Source organism: Cydia strobilella, chromosome 17, assembly GCF_947568885.1.
Source record: "Cydia strobilella chromosome 17, ilCydStro3.1, whole genome shotgun sequence".
In the NCBI taxonomy this organism is placed as follows: domain Eukaryota; kingdom Metazoa; phylum Arthropoda; class Insecta; order Lepidoptera; family Tortricidae; genus Cydia; species Cydia strobilella.
In genome coordinates, this window is record NC_086057.1 from 12,843,101 (window position 1) to 12,866,992 (window position 23,892).

Here is a 23,892-nt window from a genome sequence, read left to right on the forward strand (position 1 = left end):
TTTTTATATTCTTTTTCATGTTGTCTGTATGAAACGGGTGCCTTCATGCTTCGCGCCAAATATTCATAACAGACATTTATTATTTTGGCGCGAATTGTATTTGATTTCCCCCAATTACGTTCAAGAAACTTACTTGGCCGCAAAACGCATTTTAAATATGGTAGCCTTTATTCACGGGCCTTTTGTGAATTGGCCCACGCGGCTAGCTAGTAGCTAGCCAGCTGCCGCTTCCACACGCGTTTACGTTACGCGCACACGTTTTTCTATCAATGGACATTTTTTGCGAGCGCGCCTGGCGCTATTCTACATGTTTTTGTAAAATGTTATTGTAAAATTAACTCTACTAGTATGATTTTTTCGGGCTTGGGCCCTGATCTGTTAAAGAAAAGGTATTAATTGTTTCCTTTATGCAGTGGTTACACAGCTTACTGCTAATAGCCCCGGCATAAGTAACGGGAACAAGCCCGTTTAAAAAGCAAATTTACCATTTTATTTATATGGTTGAAATACTTGAAATTCATAAAACAGCCCATTCGGAGATAACACGTTTTATTATCTCCAAAGAAAATCCCTCCCCGATTGTTCCCTGAATGAGCTGTCACATAAATTTGAACCTTAATAGCCTTATTGAGCTTAGGTACTATAGTAGTGCGACTAAAAGCGTTTTCCCGGTTGCAGCCTAAAATAAACATATTCGGATTAGGTTTCCAATGTAGGTTACATTGGAAACCTAATCCGAAGGTTTAAAGTAGGCAAGTTGTAATCTTAAGCGTACCTACGAGTACGAATACACGGTGTATTCCCATTTTTCCCCGCCGGGCACAGCTGGGAATAGGCGGTATAATGTGTTATCATATAAATCAGGGGTCGGCAACCTTTTAGCAGCCAAGGGCCACATAGTAGTTAACGAAGTTGACGCGGGCCGCACTTTGTTAATATTTATGACTTTATGAGGTCAAAAGAGATGAGGATGAGGTTTGTCAAAATTACATACAAAATAGCCAGTGAGGCTCGCGGGCCGCAAGTGAGAGGTTCGCGGGCCGCCTGTTGCCGACCCCTGATATAAATCATTCCCAAGTAGACCGAATAGACCTACCGGCGCGTCGCCGTGACCGAAAATCAGCTAGGCGGGGGCCTGTTGTGTAAACATTAGATATTTATTATTTACAAATTAAGACATCTTCAAGACTGTTTACTATGATTTCATTTAGTCGAGATAATGAACTACTCAATGTCAAGCTATTCAAATGATAACGCGTGTAAGTAAAGCGGTATTTTCGAGTAGCTAATTAGCACATTAGCTATGTATATTTCGTTGTTTAGTATTCTTATAATATTCATGACAATCGTACATCGACAAACGCCAAACAATAAAAAAATGTATCGGGATGGAAGATGCTACGAAAAGTCACGTGACTTTTTTTATTCATTATTTGTGGTATTTTCTGTAAAAAGGGACCTTATTGTCGATGGCGCTTACGCCATTATAAACGATGCTCCGATATAAATACAAAGCCGCGCGACGCTGTGCGGCGTAAGCGCCATCGACAATAAGGTCCCTTTTATTTATTTATTTTATTTATTTAATTCTTAACAATATACATTGTGTCGAATATTAATTCATGCATATAAAATGATTACATACATTAAACACTTGAAATAATCACATTAAAATTAGTAAATAATTCACCGTACAAAACAACGAAAATCATAGAAAATGCCCCATTTATGTTTCGATTGGCATTTTCGATCAACGATCATATCTTAGCTAGGCCCCCAGGAGCTTAAAACAGTGGCAGAGATAGATACGAACGGAATGGCCATATATTCAACAGACTAAAATTATGATGATGATGATGATGATATAACTACAAGCTTAAGTACTAAATACAATTGAACTGATTCTACGTATAAAAATATTTAATATACTTCGCAGAATGTTATTTATATAAATATCTATCAATTTACTTGTTTGTTAACCTCAACAATGATAATATATTATAGGGTCACTCGTCACACCCACAAGCTTATCATCTCCCTGGTAACAGTTTGCCTGTAGGTAGGTTTATGAACTGCTGAAGATTCTGAAGTCAACGAGATTCCACCCAAATCATAGAGGTGAAAATAGTGAAGTTCTCATTTAATAGAGTCACAAGACCCTTTGGGTTTACATTGAAAACAATTGGGGCATTATCTATGAAAAGGGACCTTATTGTCGATGGCGCTTACGCCGCACAGCGCCGCGCGGCATTGTATTTATATCGGAGCATCGTTAATAATGGCGTAAGCGCCATCGACAATAAGGTCCCTTTTTAAATAAAATACCACAATTTTATTTCTTTTCGTGCAAATGTACCTACTAAGATTATTAATGTGTAAGATCGTGATTTGTATCGTTTCTTTTATGGAGGTGTGGAATAAAGAGTTGTATTGTATGTACTTTGAGTAAATAAAATAGATGACAAATACGCGTTGCAATTTTAGGTTATGGGCCAAGGTTGTACGTTACTATTGTATATCAGTGTTAATAAAACTAAGTAGCCTATTAGTCATTCTATTCCTAACCTTTAATATTCTCACGTACATAAGATAAGGTAGGTATATATGTTTACCGAAATGTAGATAAACAAGCCACATAATCATGCTAATCTAAATTATGTGATCGACGATCTACGTCATTAAAAAGTTATCAAAAATTCATTAGTCAAATGCCACACTCAAAGTTTACGTAATTTTGGCGTTTATTTTACCTTCACCATATTTATCTATTCGCTGATATAAAAACACATCGAACATCACGTTCCTAAAATACGGACAAAATAAAAAAGTCTCCTGAAGATAAATTTTCTAGACGTAGGAAAATAATAAATAGAAAGTTTCGTGTACTGACCCCGAATAATATGTCGAAAAAAACTGCCAATTTAAAATTAAAACAACACAACACTGCAATAAATCTCACAACTTTGGTCTCTGGCACTAGCCAGCAATACTGAAATCACTAGATAGCAATAAAATTACACTGTTATAAGATCAAGACAGTGACGGCCATTGTTTCATCATCTCCCAATTGACCGGACCAGCAAACCCTTGCCAGCTTTTATTTCCGCAAGTACAGCCACCAACCAGCTCTCACAGACATGTATTTATTAGTAACACAGCTCTTACCTCTATTAATTCTTCCACTGGTGACGGCACGCGCACGCGCCACCGTAGCTCCAACTCACTTATTCCTGAGCCGAGTGGGCCCTTGCGCCGACGCATCCAAGATGGCGGTGAGAGTGTCGGAGCTGAGCATCATGCGCCGGTTCTACGATTTCATACTGTCGGGACAACTGAATATTACTGGGAATATCAGTGATGGCTGGGATATCAAGGTTTGTTGTTTTCTTTATGCATTTTTACTATAGTAAAATGTCCATTGTGGCATTTGTGGTGATAGGGATGTCAGTACCTAAGCCATTATTTTTGACAGTACCAAGCTTTGACAGTACTAAGCTGGGTAGTAGGGCTCAAATACATCACCTATCAGATGGATATTTGCACAGATCGCATTGACACTGTTTTATCCGGTTCGTAGGGCCATCAGCAATGGAAATCATTGCGAAACTATACACCTAGTGAAATAAAAATATGTTACTACTGTAGAACTGAACAGTAACGAAATACCTTCCGTGATTGTCTGTTACCTTCCGTGATTCTCACTTGATGGTCTCATCGGAAGATCAGCGCTGGAAGTCGCCAGCAGCATGCTGAGATGAGGCCATTTTGTGACACTTTATTTTCACTATGTTCTTTTAATGTATGTTTATTGTCTGTGTGTTTACGATTAAAATAACTATTATTTGCTATTCTAAATACATTCACATTTTTAGGCAACGATGCAGAAGTGCCCAGACATTCGCAACACCGACACATGCGACCACTACCGGTCTTTCACGGTCGTCTCTGGCGGTTGCAGCGGCGAGAGTTTGCCAGGTTTCGATCTCTACAGCATGTTCTTCCACTACCTGAGTCCCAAGCGAGTATCTATTCCTACTAGTCACGGGACATCACTTTCACGGTTGTTGCACACTAGCTCCTGTAACCGACTTCAAACACAACTTCCATTGTCCGAGTCCCAGGCTACCTACCGGTCACAAGAACTTCACTTCCTTTCGTCCACGGAGATTGCACCCGTATTAGGTAGCGAAAGAATTTGCTGTAAAGTATAATCTATATCTACAGCAAATTATTTCACTCCAGACTACCAGTTTGAGATTAAGTTTAAGTATTAATAATTAGCCAGTCGCATGCATAATTTCCGGAATCAACACACGACCACCTGTACCTACCTACCAGTCACAGGACCACTCCCGACGCGACATCCATTCCTTCAAGTTGAATTCCTTCAATGAAAGGACGCTCACCACAAAGAATTTCGTAGGTACAATGACCGCCTTTTCCTATGCCTATTGTACGCGCATAACACTATCTATAACACTTTAAGTTTAGTGTTGTTTACCAATATCTCAATTATCATTTTGCTGGGACGTCAGTCTTCCGTGACCACAGCTAGTGCAACCTAGCTGAAACGTCGGAATAAAGCTAAAATAATGAAATTAAATCGCGTTAGACCCGGTAATGACATTAATTAATTATATTACTGTACCGCTCGCTCGCTTTAAGCACCCGAAAAAATTACATAACCACGACGTTCACATTTACCATTTAAATCACTTTCAGAATGAGTTGCCCAATAAAACCTGGGCAGTACCGCATTGAGAACTACCCGTTCTTCACGGAGGACAACTACCTGGCCGTGACGGAGGCTAAACTATCTACCAGTGTGTTCGGGTACACGGTGCGGCTACACGGCTATAGCAATTCAGAACAGGTGAACCCATTATGCATTATGGTGTCTCATTAGAAGTGTTGGGTCGGTAGTTATTGCTACGCAGCGTACTACGTAGGCGAACAACACGCAAACGCGAAGCGGCGCGGCGCGGAGCGGGGTGAATCAATCCTTTGATATAGTTAACGCTATCTCTACTGAGCTCGTTCACTTACCTGTACTAACAATGGCATTCTGTTAAACAAAAGCCATTATTTCTTTTGTGTGAGCGCGTGGCCTTTGTGCCTGAGCACGTGGCCATTGTGTGTGATCGTCAAGCACAAAGGCCAAGCGCTCACACAAAAGAAATAATGGCTTTTGTTTAACAGAATGCCATTGTTAGTACAGGTAAGTGAAAGAGCTCAGTAGAGATAGCGTTAACTATACCTACAGAAGAGTCCTACGTGGGCGATCTCGTTGCGAACGCGAACGCCTTGAGCCCGCCACGCGGCGCCGCTTCGTTTCGCGAGTGTTCGCCTACGTAAGACGCAGCGTTAAAGTAGGACTATGCTGAGGGACTACCGCTTTATCTGCCTCTCTATCGCTCTTGCGTATTCGAGCGATAGAGATAACGATTCTCTATTTTTCAATTTTGGCGGTAGGCCCTCTGCTCTGCCCCGTAATATGACGATAATAGTGGCGCTCCACATTTTGCTATAAACCCTCTACCAGTGGCATCTAAAAAGTGTGTTCAATAAAGCGAGGCGATCCTTTAATCCGGGGCAAAGACTGCTATTATATAAGTCGCAAGTCGGACCCCATATCTCAGCACTGCTGTCACCTGTGTGCTGGCACCTGAATACCAGCTTGGACCCTTAGACTCAGTCCAAAGGTGCGCTGTGCGAATCGCCGACGATACCAAACTCACAAGCGGTATTGAACCTTTAAGTCTAAGGAGAGACTTTGCCTCCTTGTGTGTTCTACCGCTTGTACAATGGGCTGTGCTCTGATCTGAAGAATCGTTTGACATGATGCTAACGGCCGCTTTAATATTATAACCGCACCGCTCGCCGTCGGCAGGGTATTCATCCTCAAACCTTAGACCCTATCAACCTAAATGTTCGCGCTTTAAGAGGAATTTCCTTCCACGGACGCCCCGGATGTGAAATAGCTGTCGAGGTTTTCTGGAGGGGCTATTGGCTTATGAGGTTCTTCAAAAAAGTAATTTTTAAAGTGTCGGCAACGCGCATGTAACACCCCTGGAATTGCAGGCGTTATATGGAGGCATATAGTGGATAATATAGTAGAAATACTAGAAATTAATTAAAACGGAACTAAAAAAATCCATAACAAATTGTTGCCATGTGCATTTTACGGAGCGCATTTTAGGAAGTGGCGCCCTCATTTATTATCTACAATTTCTTGTCGGACTATACGATGGTCACCGTCCCACCTACGCCAGCCAGCGCCAGCGGTCGCTTACCATCAGGTGGGCCGTGTCCTAGTTTGCCACCGACGAGGTATATAAAAAGTCCATTTTCGACTGAAAGCGTGCTCTGCTACAGATACTGTGCGCGGAGGCGTACCTGCGCCTGCTGTACCTGCGCGACCACAACTGGCTGGACCTGGAGGACGCCGCCACGGAGCCGCCGCCCACCGTGGAAGACTAGTTGAAGCAATCATCAATGGGGTTGACCGGTCGAAGTATTTGACAGATGGCGCCAGCATAGCTTGCCTTGTCAATCCCTAGAATTGTTCAAATTCTGTTTTTTATTTTATTTTATGGATGCCAGCCCTTTAAGCCAAATCTCATAGAACAAACTACAGAAAGAGGCAAGCTATGGGGCAAACCTTTGACGGTTGCCAACCCCCTTCGCTTGCCGTTGTCCCGTTTTCTTGGGTACTGGAGTCGGCGCAGCGTGTCCTTTTCTTCTATACCTTTCTGTCACACATCATCTCATCATTCACATGCTTTCTTTTCATATGATCTCTTACACAGCTTACCTTGGTTTGCATTTCCTCTTAAATCCCCCCACATTCATTCCTAATACCGTCTATGACTTTCATCCCACCGTATCACATGCCCGTACCTCGCTAGAAATTTGCTCATTTTAGGTTTTGTAAAATATTTGAATAGCTTAGTCGCGCTGTCTTGAAAGGGTTTCCACGGAAAACAAGGTCAAGGTATCCAAAACGCACCTAGACAGTCTTGACACCAAGCCGATTGCTTTTACAGTGACGTTATAGTGTTTTTATGAAGCGTGTTTGTTCTTGTTGTTAAACTTCCTGAATAAATTTTATGGGTAAGGGGGGATAAGAGAAAGCGGCAAACCAAACGCTCGTAGGGAAAATAAACATAGATACTTAAAGATATTAAAAAGTTAATTAAATGATAATACAAAATGAAACTAATGCATAAATAAAACTTAAAAATACTTACGTAGAAAGACTTTCCTCAAGCAACACAGTGATTTTGTCACGAGTCATCACAATCTAACCTAATGTTCTCTCATCTCTACTGTCTACATTAGCGCTCTTGCCTCTTCATTTCTATGATATTCTGCCTTACATCTAGTTTGTAATAAAACTACAAAGTCTACAATATACATATATTAACTTCTTACTCCGCCCACCCCCAGATGCCGTGGCTCTCTCGGACCGTCTCTCTGTTCTCTCGTCTCTGGCGCGTGACCGCACTCGCCTCTCCCTTGGCTATTGCTTTCTTCCTCTCCGTCCTCTTCTGTCTGCTTTCAAGATTCTTCTTTACCTGTTAAAAAGATAAGATTAATTATTTTATTTGAAAACGCACCTTTTAGTCGAAAACGTCACATTTGACAACTTTGTGTACGTGGTCTTTCTATAAGGTGCAATACTTGTAGTATTTACATAATGTAACGAACTGGGGCCCGTTTATCAAAAGCTTGTAGCTTGTAATACAAGTGGAAGTCCCTTTGTATTCTAACAAAAGCTGTCAAAAAGGGACTTCCACTTGTATTACAAGCTACAAGCTTTTGATAAACGGGCCCCAGGGGTAAGCTGCGACCCACCAGAACAATTTCACCCATTGGCATACACCCCAGGCCAAAAGTATGGAAACAACGTTGTTTTCTTTAATATCTCATGTTTCTATCTTTGTTGTATATATTTGTAAACTAAGACTTACATTAGGCAAAACCCAAAAGATTAAAATTACACGCTTAATATCAAAACATTCTAAAATATTGTCAAAAAGCTAAAAAAAAAAGGAGGAAAAAGTTACATAATTATACCTACCCTTTAATTACATGACAAAATGTTGAATTGGCAGCTATCACAGCCAGAGTAATTTACTTTTAAAATGTTCTATTATTATTTTTACCAAATTGTCAATGAGTAGTATAAATCCATCGCTTAAAAGATCATACTTTTCTATTGAAATACAAGCTTGTTTCGATACTTTTGGCCTGGGGTGTACATCCATATAATATTCGCTCGCGCCTCACCACTGGCTCGAGACCCATAGCTTGGGCTATCCTGGAGTATACTATGATAGTTCCTTTCCTTGATAGTTACCTGCTGTTTCACCACCTCCGGCGCTATCGTGCTCGCCGACGTATACGACCTCATGGACCTCACATCAGACAATGCCTTCTCAACCATAGCCAAACGGTACTTCTGCGAGTTCCTGTCCAGCTCTGTGAGCTTATCGTCTTCTTCGGTCAGCTTGTCTTCTTCTTCTGTGAGCTTGTGTTCTGTGACTGCGATGAGTTGTGGAGGCTCGTCTTGGATTTCCAGGGATACTGTTTTGTGAGCGAGACGTTGTATGGATGTTTCGTCGTTTTGGATCGAGTCGTCGACCTGTAACAATAAAAATGTAGCGTTATACAACTTTTCATTAGTAAGTAAGGATAACCATGTATGTAGTAGCCTTTACTTATTTTGAACTTTAGGGCGTCCGCAAGCTGGCGCGGTTGCACGGAGCGGGTGAGCGTGGCGCGGCCGCATGCGACACATTCTACCTACAATGGCACCCGCGTGCGTGCGCCCGTGACCTGCACCCGCGCCAGCCAGCGGACGCCCTTTCTAAAGCGAGGTTTAGACTAGCAAGAACCTGCATGCAATTTTCATTAAATTGCGGTATCTGATAAACATTTTGAATGCAGTTTACTTTAGTAGTCAGCAATGTAACGTAAATTGCATGCAAGTTCTTGCTAGTCTAAACCTCGTTTAGGAAGCGGAATAGCAGATAAAAGAATATTCAAATGTTGTATCAATGTGGTTTGTACATTAGTTATTTATTTGAATTAAAAAACCGCAAATCGATGTACAGGTTAGCCGTTTGGCACACGCATACTAGTGGTCAAAACAAAATTTTTGACCCGCAGTTCCTAAAAAATATTCCCCCCCCCCCCCTTTGTTTTGACCTCTAGTATGCGTGTGCTAAACGGCTAACCACATCGATTTGCGGTATTTCTTTGTAATTGGGGTCGAGCGACTTCCGCTATAAGTAGTATATCACGTATAAATCGAAAACTACAAATGACGCACGCTCCTATATTTTTTGAACGTTCACCTGTTTCCTAAGCGCGGCTAGTTCTTCTTCATTGTAGTTCTTGTTGTCGTAAGCTGTGTCTTGTGTGCCATCTGAGTCTTTTGTTGTCTGTGCGTCTTCTTCGGAATCTTCGTCGTCACTCACTTGAAGACCTATACCAAGTTCCTGTGAAGACAAACAATGGGTTGAGTAAATTGAAAACAATACTAGTAATTACATATCCCCGCAAAAACATTTCATGTAAAATGTTGCCAAGACGAAACCATAAGACTCGCACTGTCAAAAAGTTATCAGATCTTTTACGTTCAGAACGTAGTGATGCTCTACAGAGCCAAGCTTCTAACTCTACAGGCCCTAACTTCACAAATTCTACACCTCAGTCGAAGTATGTGGCTTGGCCGTTTCGCTACTGTCACATGGGCGTAAGGTGAAAAATGTATTCACTATAAACTATTTTGTATGTAACAGCGATAGTGCGCAACCTTAGTATAGTACCTATTAGTTTGTATCATGTCACTACCTGTGAGTTCCTATAATTGGCTTCCTGTATCAACTATATTTTTTATGTTAATGTCACAGCTGTTGGATCTCCAAATAAATAAAATAATAAATAATTAAAATTGTATGCCTGCTAAAAAATGGCTCGAGGCTTTGAATTTATCGCGATATCGCGTCCGAGGGAATTAACCATTACGAAGGGGGTTAACCAGTCGCATGTGTGGGTTACTATCTTACTATAGTTCGTTAGCATTAAGAATGCAGTAAAATCATCATTGTCCGCTTTCCTAGCGATGCTCGTAACCAATCAAATCCTTCCTAATTAGAAAATATGCCTTCAACTGGTCACTGAGAACTTGACTTTCTAATTGTATTTTTGTTTTTTTAAGGTTCCGTACCCAGAGGGTAAAACGGGACCCTATTACTAAGACTCCGCTGTCCGTCCGTCTGTCTGTCCGTCTGTCACCAGACTGTATCTCATGAACCGTGATAGTTAGACAGTTGAAATTTTCATATATGATGTATTTCTGTTGCCGCTATAATAACAAATAGGTACTACAGAGGCCGTGAAGTAAGGGGTTGCCAGCCGAATAGTTATGAGGCCGGCAACCCCTTTTCACGCCGAGGTATAATGCTTTTCTCAAACATGCAATGAAATAATAATACTAATATGATGATGATGATGATGATTGTTTCATGTCGTGGATGTCACTGAGTGCTTCCCTAAGGAAGAAGTATCGGTATCTAGCTCGTTTAGTTGGAGTTACTGGACTGGAGTTCCTGTAGGTCGCAGAATGCAATCTCGCTCAAGATGGTGCATTACTAATAGTATTCTTTTTCTTTATTAAATAAAGAAATGCTTTACCGCCAACAACTCATCGTCTACATCCCTGGCGCGCTTGTAGCCCGAGCATGCGACCTCCTTGTCTAACTCGTCCTCTCGCTCTAGGTCGCTGAAGCGTGGGTACAGGGTGCTCTCGTAGCCGAAGCGCTTTTTAAAGAAGTCGCAGACGCAGCGGACATCGCGATCGAAGTAACTGGAAGCATACATTGTTTAATCCACATATGCCCATCAATTATATTATATAACTAAAGATAGGTTATACTCATACATAAAACCTATCTAAGAACTATCATACCTACATATATCACAAATCTTTTACTGAAAACCATAATCAAATCTGTTAATCAGTTTAGGAACTACGATGCCACTACTCACAGTTCAGCATTAGGGTGCTCCGTAGACACCATCTGCGGGAAGTCAATGATGATCGGTTTCCCCTCCTCGTCGATCATGATGTTGAACTCGTTGAAGTCTCCGTGGATGACGCCGCAGTTGCCCAGGCGCACCACCAGCGACATCAGCTCATCGTACAGCGCCGGCACGTCCGGGACGGACCGGACTTGGGTGCTGCAATTATAAAAATCATTAGGCTATTGTTGGCAGCCCTTTCATTTTTCGGTATTACAAAATACCACCAATACTTATATGGCAGAGCAACACCATTTATTTTACGAACGGATCATAAGCCCCTTTTGTCAATTTTTAACCCCGAAAAAGGGATACCGGAAGTGACCGCAAATAGACTTCAGCGGTATGCCCTATTTTTGGCCGCATATAATTACACTATCGAGTACGTTAGTAGTGCGCACAACACCGCAGATTTTCTTAGTCGCTCCATGGCGGTGACGTCATCGTTGCAATCTGAGCGGAGCGGCGGCGAGGCGGTCGTGCCGGCGGCGGCCGGAACAGATCGCGCCTCCTATATTCATTTCGTAGCAGAAACCGGTTCGCCGCCCGCTTCCGTTTGTGATGTACGCCGCGCGACAGAAACAGACACTGTTTTATCACGTGTAGTAGGTTATGTTTTAAACGGATGGCCAAATAAAATAATAGATAAAGCAATTAAACCATTTTTTGACTGTAGAATAGAACTCTCAGTGGAAAACGGTTGTTTAATGAGGGGCGCTAAATTAATAGTTCCTCAAACCCTAAGAAGCCAAGTTATAACGGATTTGCATCGAGGCCATTTAGGTGTCGCTAAAATGAAGGCAGCAGCGCGTGATCGGTTCTGGTGGCCCGGGCAGAGCGCGTGCATAGAACGCGCGGCCGCCGCGTGCGCAATTTGCACGCAGCTACGCCCCGCGCCCCGCCGCGCCCCGCTGACGCCCTGGGAGTTCCCACCTGATTTTTTTTATAGAGTGCACCTTGATTTTGCAGGCCCGATTAATAATAATATGTTTTTGATAGCTGTCGATGCTTATTCAAAATGGGTTGAGGTTTTTGACGTTAGCAACGGGTTCGGTTCGGGAGTTGTCATAAATTGTTTATGTGAGTTGATGTCTAGGTTCGGTTTAATAAAAACAATTTGCACAGATAACGGCACATCGTTCACGTCTACAGAATTCGCAGCGTTTTGTAATTCGAATGGTATTTCTCACGTCACGATCCCTCCATACAATCCGGCAAGCAACGGTCAGGCAGAAAGTTATGTAAAGATTTTTAAAAAAGCTTTGAAAGCCATTCTTCTAAGTGGTGCTCAAAAAAAGGAGCTAAAAATGAAAATACACGAATTTTTGTTTCAGTACCGAAATTCTAAACATTCATCCACGAACCGATCACCAGCGGAGGTTTTATTCGGTAGGAACCTACGATGTAGATTGGACTTAATGAATCCATTACCCCGGGATTCATCCGATGCAGCATTGTGTGAAACAGTTCGTAAAAATCAGTGTTCGCAGATGCAGCAGTACCGTGGCAATAGGAACATTATTTTTAAGCCGAATGACGTTGTTATAGTGAAAGTGTACCAGGGACAAAGAGCGTTTTGGTCTAAAGCGTTGGTGAAGAAACAATTAGGGAGATCAACGTATTTAGTTCAATGTGAAAAATCGGACCGCTTAATAAAACGACATAAAAATCAAATATACAAGTATAGGGGGGAGGAAGATGCCATAGGGCAAACTGAACCGGAAAACCAAGATGTTGCCCGACCGGGGCAAAAACCCTTCACCCCCGATAACATGCCAGCTATAGTTATAGAGGCTGCTCCAGCAAATACTCCTCAAGTGTTAGCGGTACCATCGGCTGTGGCGGCCCCAACGGCGCTCTGTAACCTGCCCGCTCCGGCTACGACACCAGCGTCATCGACCACGACAGAGTTAGAGGAACCTTGTAATAATGATTCTGCCAAGGCCCATACGCCGCCACTACCGGCATCGGAGACGGTGCCTAATGAACCCGCGGGACAAAACGCGGCCCCGCGAGAGACCAAACGCGCACGAAACCTGGTGGATTATAAACCATTTTTCTAATTTGTTCTTTTGGTTGTTTAAAACTATAGGTGGAGGGATGTTAGGTTTAAGATATTGGGGGTAGATAAGATTTTCTCGTCAGCCGGTTGCACCCGGCAACAGGCCTGTCAGTCGGAATATAGCCATACGATAAACGACCGTGTCTCATTTCTCGGCACCCTTTTCCCTCCAAAATAACAAAGTCGTAAATTAAAATGTCGTTGTTTTTTTTATGATATAGGAGGCAAACGAGCAGACGGATCCCCTGATGGTAAGCGATCACCGCCGCCCATGGACACCCGCAACACCAGACGGGTTGTAAGTGCGTTACCGGCCTTTAAGATGGGAGTACGCTTTTGATATGATACAATACGAACGTATCATGAAAAGATAAAAAAGATATCATACGAGTATTTAATAACCACACCAAATTATGTTTTTAATATTTTAAGCTGACCACTTTAATATATTTTATGTCAGAAAGTGTTGTTGTGACCAGGGACCGGCCCGCTATCCCTTATCGGGGTTTTATAAGGGTATTGCATAAGGCTTAACTCACCATACTCTATGCCAGACGAAACCCTTTGTTTTGCTTTTAAAAACCCTTATATAAAGCTACCACATTTGAGTAATCGGTAGCCCAAATACCCTTACAAAACCCTTATCATCCGCTCACCAACACCTTGCATATTGCTTATAAGGGTTAGCCTTATAAAGGGCTTCCCTTTTAGCATATAAGCGTGCTAATTTAAGTGATCTACCTTGTTCATAAAGGGCACATTACTTCGAATCCGAGCGATCGTCGGCGGCGACGGCGGCGTTCTTTGACTAGGCACGTATTTTCTTTCCTTTTCATACACTACCGTAGATATATACTAATCCTGGCTCTTTCACGCAAAGGGAAACCTTTATAAAAAGCGCTTAAAGATAAGGGTAACCCTTATTAAGAGCTAGCCTTATTTTTGGTTAGCTTTTCGGTAAGGGTTAGTCAAAGGTAAGGGTATGAATGGGCTTGCAGTTCAAAAGGGAAAGTCTTTCAATGTGTTAGCCGTGTTTAAGTGTCGCCCATTGCAAGGGTTTTATCGCGGAAAGGGTTGTCCGGTCCCTGGTTGTGACCGCAAAATCTATTGTCAGTGTCAGTAGTCTCAAAGTCAGTTCAGTGCGGGAAATTTAGAAATAGCGAAAGTGAATCTGTAGTTTGGAATAGTGAAATTTAACAAAAAAAGGTATTTCTATATAGACACAATTTCCAAAAAAGTCATAGATACTTACAGAGGCCCTCCTCGCACAAGGTCCATGACCACGCAGTGTCGGTTGAAGTCCACGGGACGGGGCACGGGGAACCCGCGTTCATGCAGGGCCTTCATGTATGCAAACTCCTGAGAATGCAAATGTGACGTTTTCAACCAAAGGTACCACATTGTCGGTCGTCGATAAGGTTGATTTCTAAATGAAGCTATATGGAAATAGCGCCTTGCTGACAAGCGACAATAAGTACCCTTTTGGTTGAAAATGGCACATATATAAATTTAAATTTCCATAGTGCAAGACATGGTTACTTCTGAGGGCTGTATGCATGGGCGTCCCAAGGGCAAAGACATTTGGAAAATAGCCCAATTTAGGATGTTTTTCGAAAAGGATATTTTGTAAGTGGATCATATCACTTCTCTGGTCTGCCGCCCTAGCCAAGGTGACAATCGTTATCGCTTCGCCATCGAATCACTTTGTGTCTCTCTCTTACTCTTCCATATTAGTGTGACAGTGACAGTTGCGTTTCGTTCGCTACGTAGCAATAGCGATTGGCATGTTGTCTACGGGGCCAAGTCTTAATAAAATTGTGTAAGATTGTGGTAGAAGAGCCGGCAGTAAAGTTTCGAACCAACGTGATACCGCGATGAGATGCACAATGGTTTCCCATAAAACTGATGCTAAGTCCGAATTTGATAGTCTGCCACGGCGGAACTAGCCGAAAGTACAAAAAAAATAGCCACTTCCGGTGCGAAAAAGGGGGGGTCATTTAACCCATCTGATACTGCAATAAAAGCTATGGCATCAGTTAGAAATTTACTGGTAGATACAGAAAAGCGAAATCTGCCAGTATGATTCCTGCCGGAAGTGCTTGGCATACGCTCTCAAAGGTGACCATCGGGACCCCTAAATTAACCCATCTGATACCAGCATGAAACCAATTCCAGTCGGTAGATATGAACCTTCTCTTCAGGAATATATAAGTCTGCCAGGGCGCTTTCAGCCGAAACACCTTGACATACGAGATTATGTGAGCAACATCCGTGGAACCCGTATTTTGGAATTGTACAAATTACAGACATTTTAATTATTGCAGGCTTATGATTTATTACCTAATGCTTATATTTGTATATTTTTATGCCATTAATAACATATATTTCAAATTTATTAATATACACAATATAATTTGGGCATTAATTTAATACCTGCTTACGGCTTTGTACTTTTTGTTTGCCTTATAAAGGTGCTAACAAATTAGCTACCGATATCTTTACAGTTGATAGTACTCGGCTCCTGAAGTATATGTAAGTATGAAACATTATAGGTTTTATGATGTTATTTTGAGAAAATTGGAAAACAAATTTGCTTTGTAAAAAAACTCTGTTAATGAGATAATTAAATGATACCTCATTGAACAGATTCTAAAACCTCTTTTAAATATTAAACTTAACTGGCCACTTCACGTTGATAAATGAAATTACACGTTGACAATGACATTTAAGACAAACAAAGCAGTTAAATACATGATGATTCTTTTTTAGATAGAATTATAGTATATTTATTTTGTTCGGTAAATAAAATAAAAATTATGTGAAATTTTCTTAATTTCTATTAAAAGTTAATTGTTCTAGTGCAAAGTACCATCTCGTAAAATTTCTGTAGCTAATTTGTTAGCACCTTATATATAAATAATAAAATAATTTCAAATTACAATATTCTTTATTTACCAAAATGAACAAAATTATTATTATTACATACTTATTGTAAACGGGTGTGAAAAGACAGGATTTTCAACGTCAAGGACGTTTTTTACCAATAATCCAAATATGAACATTTTACATCATTTTTAGGGTTCCGTACCCAAAGGGTAAAAACGGGACCCTATTACTAAGACTCCGCTGTCCGTCTGTCCGTTTGTCCGTCTGTCACCAGGCTGTATCTCTCATGAACCGTGATAGCTAGACAGTTGAAATTTTCACAGATGATGTATTTCTGATGCCTGTTGTATATTATATAAATATTTAAATGGGGCTCCCATACAACAAAAGTGATTTTTTGCTGTTTTTTTCCGTAATGGTACGGAACCCATCGTGCGCGAGTCCGACTCGCACTTGGCCGGTTTTTATTTGAGTCCCTTGTTAGTTTTTCAATTGTGCACTTGTGAAATCAATTTTTACCCGCCTAATTCAGAGAAAATCAAAGAAAACCAGCAATTTTCTTGATAACCATCCTTAAAACGGGGTCGATAGATATACATAAGAAAAGAAAGAAAGGGGTGAATAGAATTATTTAGTTTTAGTTGTCATAGACATCGAATTTATTAACTAGTATTTGCCAACAACAAACCATAAATGCAATTGAAGAAAACATATACATATATGTATATATCTCACTTTCCCGATTTTTACACATTATTCTTCGAGACCACGGGGACAACGCCGTACTCGATACGTCGGAGGTAAATCTTAAAACTTAAATACGCGGTTAAGTCCCGTTTCCAATTTACATTTGAAATAGACAAGGGAGGGGTAAAAATAAATGGGGAGAAAATACATTTTATACGATTTGCAGACGACATCGCGGCGTTTGCAGAAACTTCAGCTCAACTAGAACATCTAATGTCTACTGTAGGTTATAGGTTTACCTGTCTTTTAGGAAACTAAATATTTTCTTTTATGCCGTTTAGTACAGCTTTGATGTCTACCGTTCTCCAATTCTCCCTCAATTGCTCATAGGTTAACTGGAAGAGATCCCTGAAAGGGATAAGTTCGCCTTTGTACAAATGATGCGTTTTTCTCTTGTTTTATATGTTTGTTTTTGTACAATAAAGAGTTTTACTACTACTACTACTACTAATGTTAACAATGGACACAGTATTTAACTAATTAGGCTTAAAGATAAACATAAAGAAAACTAAGACCCTTACAACTTCAAAATGCAAAACTAATCATCCTCCAATAGTTCTCAACAACATCCCAATTCAGCAGGTTGAAAGTTTTAAATATTTAGGTAGCTTAATTACCAGGGACTCCAGGTGCACACCAGACATCGTTGCAAGGATTGATATATGGCAAAAAAAGCTTTCAACCACAAGAAACAATTATTGAAATCCCGTTTATCATGTAAAAGCAAGAAGCTACTGATTAAGGTGTACATCTGGAGTATAGCCCTTTATGGAAGTGAAAAGTTCATCACACAAATATATGCCCTTATCGGAATTCGAACCCAAGACAGTCGGCTTTGCAGGCAGTAAGTAGGCCAGACCGGTCGTCAATAAATTAGTTATCTCAATTTGTAGTATTATAAAACAACACCCTGAATGTTAAACTACGTCATTCTTGCGTCAACGTCAAGAAATGTACGGGAGAGGTGGGCATGACGGGATACTTAATGTTTCAAGTCCAATAAAACTGAAAATGCTATTCTTTTTAAGTTTATGTTATTTTTAATTTTATCTTTGGTAATCAGTCTTTCATAATCAACACTTACTAGGAACTCTCTTGTTAGATAATTAAATTAAAAATAAATTAAAATGGCCGAAAGTGCCTTCTCTCCATCTTGCCCTTAGGTATGGTAAGATGGGGAACCCCTACGGGACAAGATAAGAATGATTCATAGAAATATTATATTTAGGGCCTAAACAAAACTTCAATTTTTGGCTATTGGGTCCATCGTCTGATAACTTCTCACGAACTGTTTTACTTTTATTTCTTAAGTCGTCTGAGGGACAGAAAATGTGTTTACAGCTAACATGTACCCCATCTTCCCTTTATAACAGCATCCACCGCTTTTTTCTTGGCCTCTAACCACTCTCCTCTACCTATATATTATTTGACTTTCTTTTATACTTTTTCACCGTTCTACAAGAGAAGAATAAATAAATTCAAATCCGCAATTCTTTATCAGTTTATCACTTTAAAACTACGACCGTCAAGATGTACCCCATCTTGCCCCATGTGCCTAATGAAATGCGAAAGTTTTTTGTTAAAAAAAAACCGTACTTGAAACCAAACAAGTCCTTAGCTGTTGGCGTGATTGCTGGGCCACAGGAATAAATTAATAGTATATATGTGCTGGTGATAATAAGTAAACAAACGCAAACCAAATAAACACAAAAACCGGCCAAGTGCCAGTCGGACTCGCGCACGTAAGGTTCCGTACCATAATACCATTACGCAAAAAACGGCAAAAAAGTCACGTTTGTTGTATGGGAACCCCACTTAAATATTTATTTTATTATGTTTTTAGAATTATTTAGAATCATTTATTCATCAATTGTGCATTACAGGTAATGAATACAGGTGTTATAAACAATTAGTTATAGTTTGTTGTTATAGCGGCAACAGAAATACATCATCTGTGAAAATTTCATCTGTCTAGCTATCACGGTTGATGAGATACAGCCTGGTGACAGACGGACAGACAGACAGACAGACAGAACGGAGTCTTAGTTATAGGGTCCCGTTTTTACCCTTTGGGTACGGAACCCTAAAAATAACAAGGAATATGGCAAAAACAGTTTTTTTGCAAATAAATAATTAACGACACCATTTGTCTAGCCGGTCACTGTGCGAACTGATTGCTATGATGGCGACGCATCGTCATGCGTTAACGGGATTCTGATGGTTGGTCAGTCGTGTCGCCATATAAAGCCGCTACCCCGTCTCGTCTTGCCCCTCTCTCCCCTACATAAGATAGTGATTAGATACACCAAATAAGTGAAAAAACGCCTCAAGCGTAAAAGAAACCACCAAAAATCATTTTATGTCGCATTACAAGCCTGATTTAGCTATGAATACTAATACTCCCTTATTCGTAAAACTTTACGAGCCTGAATTAGTTAAATTATGTTTTATCCTTTTCTTACAAATACATAAGTCAAAATGACAGACAAAGACAAACGATTCATATAGCTAATTCAATGACTATTAATCATTATTAATCACATTATTTAATTTATTTTAACTTAATTTATTATAAATATGTGTTATTAATAACGTAATAATATACAGATATAAGCATAGAGTAATAAATTAATAAGCCTGCAGTATTTGAAATGTCCGTAATATGTCAAATTCCAAAATACGGGTTATACGGGTACCACGGATGTTGCGCCACATAATCTCGTATGTCAAGGTGTTTCGGCTGAAAGCGCCCTGGCAGACTTATATATTCCTGAAGAGAAGGTTCATATCTACCGACTGGAATTGGTTTCATGCTGGTATCAGATGGGTTAATTTAGGGGTCCTGATGGTCACCTTTGAGAGCGTATGCCAAGCACTTCCGGCAGGAATCATACTGGCAGATTTCGCTTTTCTGTATCTACCAGTAAATTTCTAACTGATGCCATAGCTTTTATTGCAGTATCAGATGGGTTAAATGACCCCCCCTTTTTCGCACCGGAAGTGGCTATTTTTTTTGTACTTTCGGCTAGTTCCGCCGTGGCAGACTATCAAATTCGGACTTAGCATCAGTTTTATGGGAAACCATTGTGCATCTCATCGCGGTATCACGTTGGTTCGAAACTTTACTGCCGGCTCTCCAACCATTGGATAATGTTTATTAATTTTACTACATTAAATCTCGGAACTTGGCCTTATACATTTACGAACTGCAAGAATCTTGCAGAACATTAAATTTTGAGTGCAGGTATCTTACCTTGGTGGCAGAGATGCGCGACAGATAGAGCCAGGAAGCGCGGTGGCGATGCCCGTGGTAGTCGCGCTTGTCTTTAACGTTGCGGAAACATGTGCGGCCCAGCCTGCAAGATTTATACACTATTTAGCTAGAGCATGAGTAGTGTTGCTGAGGTTGGGAAGGCATATCGCGAGCTTATGAAGCCCTTTGCACCTCTGGGGTGCCTCAGCATATTAAGAATACAACATGTTTTATAAATGCTTCATCTTAAATAGACAATGGACATCCAGAAAATAGCAGAGCTGATAGCCCCCGATACAGCATAGATAGACAAATCTGTTATTAAATATTAATATAAGCAGTTAATCTAGCAATGACTATTTCACAGAATAAATAATAGTACTACCGTACAGACAGGAAACTTCCTACAAAACCGAAGTTTGACAGCGGTTTAGGGTTGAATCATGCTGTCCCTTTCTAATATATGGCACTATCCCTTTCGGCTATTTAGGATTGTCAAAATTCAAGTCATTATCTTATTTGTGGTCGTGCACCCAAAGGGACGTCAAGTTGTGCCAACCCTGATAATTGCTCAGCCGAACTGAGCCGAATTTGCCTGAAGCGAGGAGATTCGCACCCCTGACTATTTGTTTAATTTTATAGTAGTTTCTTAGCTAAGTTGTTAGATTGTCATGGTCACAAAAAAAAATCAAGCATAGTTAAGTGACCAGTGGGAAAAATAGAGACAAAGATAATTTTATATGAAATAACTTTCTAACATAATTCAGAACTTACCGATGCAACTTCAAGCATAGTGGGTTATGATCTTCATCAGCAACCGTGTAAATGTTGGACTCTTTGCCCACACCAATCTGGTTGCCGAATGAGGCAATCACCTTCCTGTTTGTTAATGCCTTGAGCGCGAGATAGTCATAGCCAGCATTGGTAAGTCGGTAACCATCATCTGTCAAGGATTTATTTAATGATAACTCAAAACCCATTGAATTTTTAGAAGAGTCACCAATCTAATCTAACCTAACCTAATGGCTTCTACAGGATGCCATTTTCAACAATTTGGAAAAGAAAACGTGTTTGGTCAAATGAAAATTCAGCTAATGAAACATATTTCGAAGTTGAGATATGATACCCTTGCGTAACTATAAGTAAACATTTATTTCACATAAATGTGCCATTTTCAACCAAAAGGGTACTTATTGTCGGTTGTCAATAAGGCGCTATTTCCATATAGCTTCAATTCGAAATCAACCTTATCGACAAGCGACAATGTGGTACCTTTTGGTTGAAAACGTCACAAATGACTAACATATGACTAAAATAAATAAATAAGTATTATAGGACAATTTTACACAGATCAACATATGCAGTCCCACAGTAAACTCAATAAGGCTTGTGTTACTACAGCATTCCTTCTTCGTTACAATGAACCTTGTTAATTATTCTTAACTCTGCTTGATTAGTTAATTACTTTTAATGGCAAACATTGCAACAGACAGCAGTTTTATAAATATCTGTAACTTCCTAAGGCTTGTATGATTTATTTTCTTGTTCCTAGCATGTAAGTAAATAGAATTTGTTGCGCATGTTAACCCATTATAGACTGAGTTTTTTTGAGGTGTCCAATTTTTGTAATTTTTTAATATGTTCTTTATTAGAGCTTATGTAACGAAGTTTTAGTAATAAAAATTTTGTGAGACCTTTGGTTTTGAAAAAAAACGCTGGTACCATATGGGACCGCTAGGCACGTACTGAGGTAAATATTTGGAAATACTATGAAATTAATAAGAGTACAAATATGTTTATATTATTTATTTAATAAATCAGCCTCTTCGGTTGCAACTTAATAACATACAGTACGTATGTTGTACTATATTTATTTAATAAATAAGCTTCCGAGACGTTACAAAAAAGTTAGTTCAGGTACTTTACATGAAATTGGTAGTTGCATGCAGAACATAATCCTACATAACATTTCGAGCATTCCAATCTCGACCGAGCCTGACAGTTCTCGTACGCAAACCTTCGTCGCTTCTGAGAATGGAATGAGAAGGTGGTTTCGACCATCGTGCCTTATGGCGTCACTGAACGGCTGTCAGTTCGGGAATATTTAGAAGTTGGTTGGTAAGAGGTAGTTTTTGATATCTGGTTAGATACGTTTGTGTTATTTGCCGACAAAAGTCCCATTGACCAGCTGCACTTGCAGCTTGCTGCGGCCTCTTAGTCCCTTGTCTTCTCCATCTTCTTGGCTAGATACGGTATTCTTATTGCGGCATGACCGACGCGGTCGTGAGGACTGACGGAATACAACTTCGCATGCGGCGTTGAGTTGTCTGCCGTTCAAATTATTTATTAAAGCACCAGCATCTGCTTCGCCTGAATCTTCATCGGAAGCGATGGCGGGATCTGGAGGTTCAATATAATTTTTTTCCTCAGCCTCAATGTCCTCGTTATCCTCTAAAATTGCCAATGCCTCGTGTACGCAGTGTACAAAACATGACAAAACTTTATAAAAAACGATAAAATATGATTACTAAATAATACTGCATTTTGATCTTTCGATAAAATGTAAAATCACTATTGTGTATTACTTAAAACAATAAAACTACTTAACAGATAAAAAACGAAAAGTTGATGAAAAAATCGCACGGGAATCGCCTAGCGATCCCGTACGGTACCAGTAACTTTAACACGCTGTAGTTATAATATTTATACCTACCGGCACTAGTTAAATAAATTAAACTAAAGCAATGTTACTAAATTAAACGATTTTGCAATAACATTCGTTATTTATATGTTAGTAAACCAAATATTGTAACTTACTTGAACGGCGTAAACATTTTTCCGCGAAATTTGCGATGCACCTTCTTTGACATTCAATCACACGCGACTCATGTAAATAAGTACTGTTTTAGGTTAATAGTCGGCAGCGTTATGTCTCCTAGATCAACTTTCGCCAATAAAAGCCCGTCTTACGCGTCGCAATATGGCCAATCACGCGAAAATAAAAGTCGTAAAATAATGGTACCATATGGGACCGCTAGTCTATAATGGGTTAAGGTTAGTTTTCGTTAGTTTGTATGTATCTTTCCTATTCATATCTGTATTCCTAGCATGTAAGTGAATTGGTTTTAAACTGTAAACTTACATTGTTCCCAATAAATAAAAAATTCTAAATAATGATTGGTTATAGGGCTTCATAAACACCCTTTGGATGTACATATGTTGTATCAGGTTTCATATTTTAGATTCTTTATTGCTTTCATGCTGTATATTACGACTTATTATTAAAGTTCAGACATGAGCTCTGTAACTTACAGTGTTTTCCTCGTTCGTACGTCAGCAGCCTATGTTTACACAACTCCTTCATTAGTTTATGGACTCCGCCGTGACGGAGATTTGCAATAGACGCCACAAGCGAACCCGGCACCAGCTCATGGTTCTTCATGCCCATTTCCACCTAAAACGACACGTAAATAAGTAAGGTTAGGGATAATGTGGACCTCACTGAATTTCACTTTAAGCTCAACACATACCGCGGTCAACACGCGGAAATCCTCTCCCGTCAAATAACGTAAAATTGCTACGTCCAGTTTCCCCATTTTGAACTGGAATGCGAGGAAAATTAATATAAACACAACATTTACAGCGTCATGTGTTCAATTCAATAAAAGGAAGTAGAACAAAGTGCACTGACACTTGTGACAGTGACAGCAGTAGCGTTTAGTTAGAGCTTAATATTTGTTTTTATATGTACGATACAAAATATATACAGAATTTAAATTTGACTGTTTATTTCACATCTGAGTGTCAAAATATGAAATATCTTTATTATAAAGATACAAAAATATATATTTAA

The 23,892-nt window shown here is 40.0% G+C and overlaps 3 protein-coding genes across 3 annotated transcripts in view; 2 read left to right on the forward strand and 1 right to left on the reverse strand.

Annotated features, from left to right (window-relative positions):
- LOC134748751 (omega-amidase NIT2) overlaps positions 1-23,892 on the forward strand; it is a 92,877-nt gene that overhangs the window by 63,055 nt on the left and 5,930 nt on the right. The window lies entirely within an intron of this gene.
- Positions 3,138-6,480, forward strand: LOC134749102 (uncharacterized). Its single transcript, XM_063684005.1, has 4 exons — positions 3,138-3,374; positions 3,873-4,018; positions 4,723-4,873; positions 6,376-6,480. Exons 1-4 carry the CDS (start codon positions 3,138-3,140, stop codon positions 6,478-6,480), a joined length of 639 nt encoding a protein of 212 aa, XP_063540075.1.
- On the reverse strand, positions 7,408-23,713 carry LOC134749041 (uncharacterized). Its single transcript, XM_063683935.1, has 10 exons — positions 23,570-23,713; positions 23,352-23,493; positions 20,814-20,982; positions 20,040-20,142; positions 14,406-14,512; positions 11,059-11,250; positions 10,705-10,876; positions 9,363-9,506; positions 8,363-8,647; positions 7,408-7,577 (listed from the first exon to the last, which is right to left on the reverse strand). Exons 1-10 carry the CDS (start codon positions 23,633-23,635, stop codon positions 7,431-7,433), a joined length of 1,527 nt encoding a protein of 508 aa, XP_063540005.1. The 5' UTR covers positions 23,636-23,713; the 3' UTR covers positions 7,408-7,430.

Bases quoted from the DNA above. Each gene is read 5' to 3' on its own strand.
- LOC134749041 (XM_063683935.1), bottom strand. From the start codon at position 23,635: ATGGGGAAACTGGACGTAGCAATTTTACGTTATTTGACGGGAGAGGAT. The intron at 20,983-23,351 runs GTAAGTTACAGA...AATCCTTGACAG, and splicing joins GTACGAACGAGGAAAACACT to ATGATGGTTACCGACTTACC. The intron at 10,877-11,058 runs GTGAGTAGTGGC...GTATGCTTCCAG, and splicing joins GAGCACCCTAATGCTGAACT to TTACTTCGATCGCGATGTCC.
- LOC134749102 (XM_063684005.1), top strand. From the start codon at position 3,138: ATGTATTTATTAGTAACACAGCTCTTACCTCTATTAATTCTTCCACTG. The intron at 3,375-3,872 runs GTTTGTTGTTTT...TCACATTTTTAG, and splicing joins GTGATGGCTGGGATATCAAG to GCAACGATGCAGAAGTGCCC. The intron at 4,019-4,722 runs GCGAGTATCTAT...AATCACTTTCAG, and splicing joins TTCCACTACCTGAGTCCCAA to AATGAGTTGCCCAATAAAAC.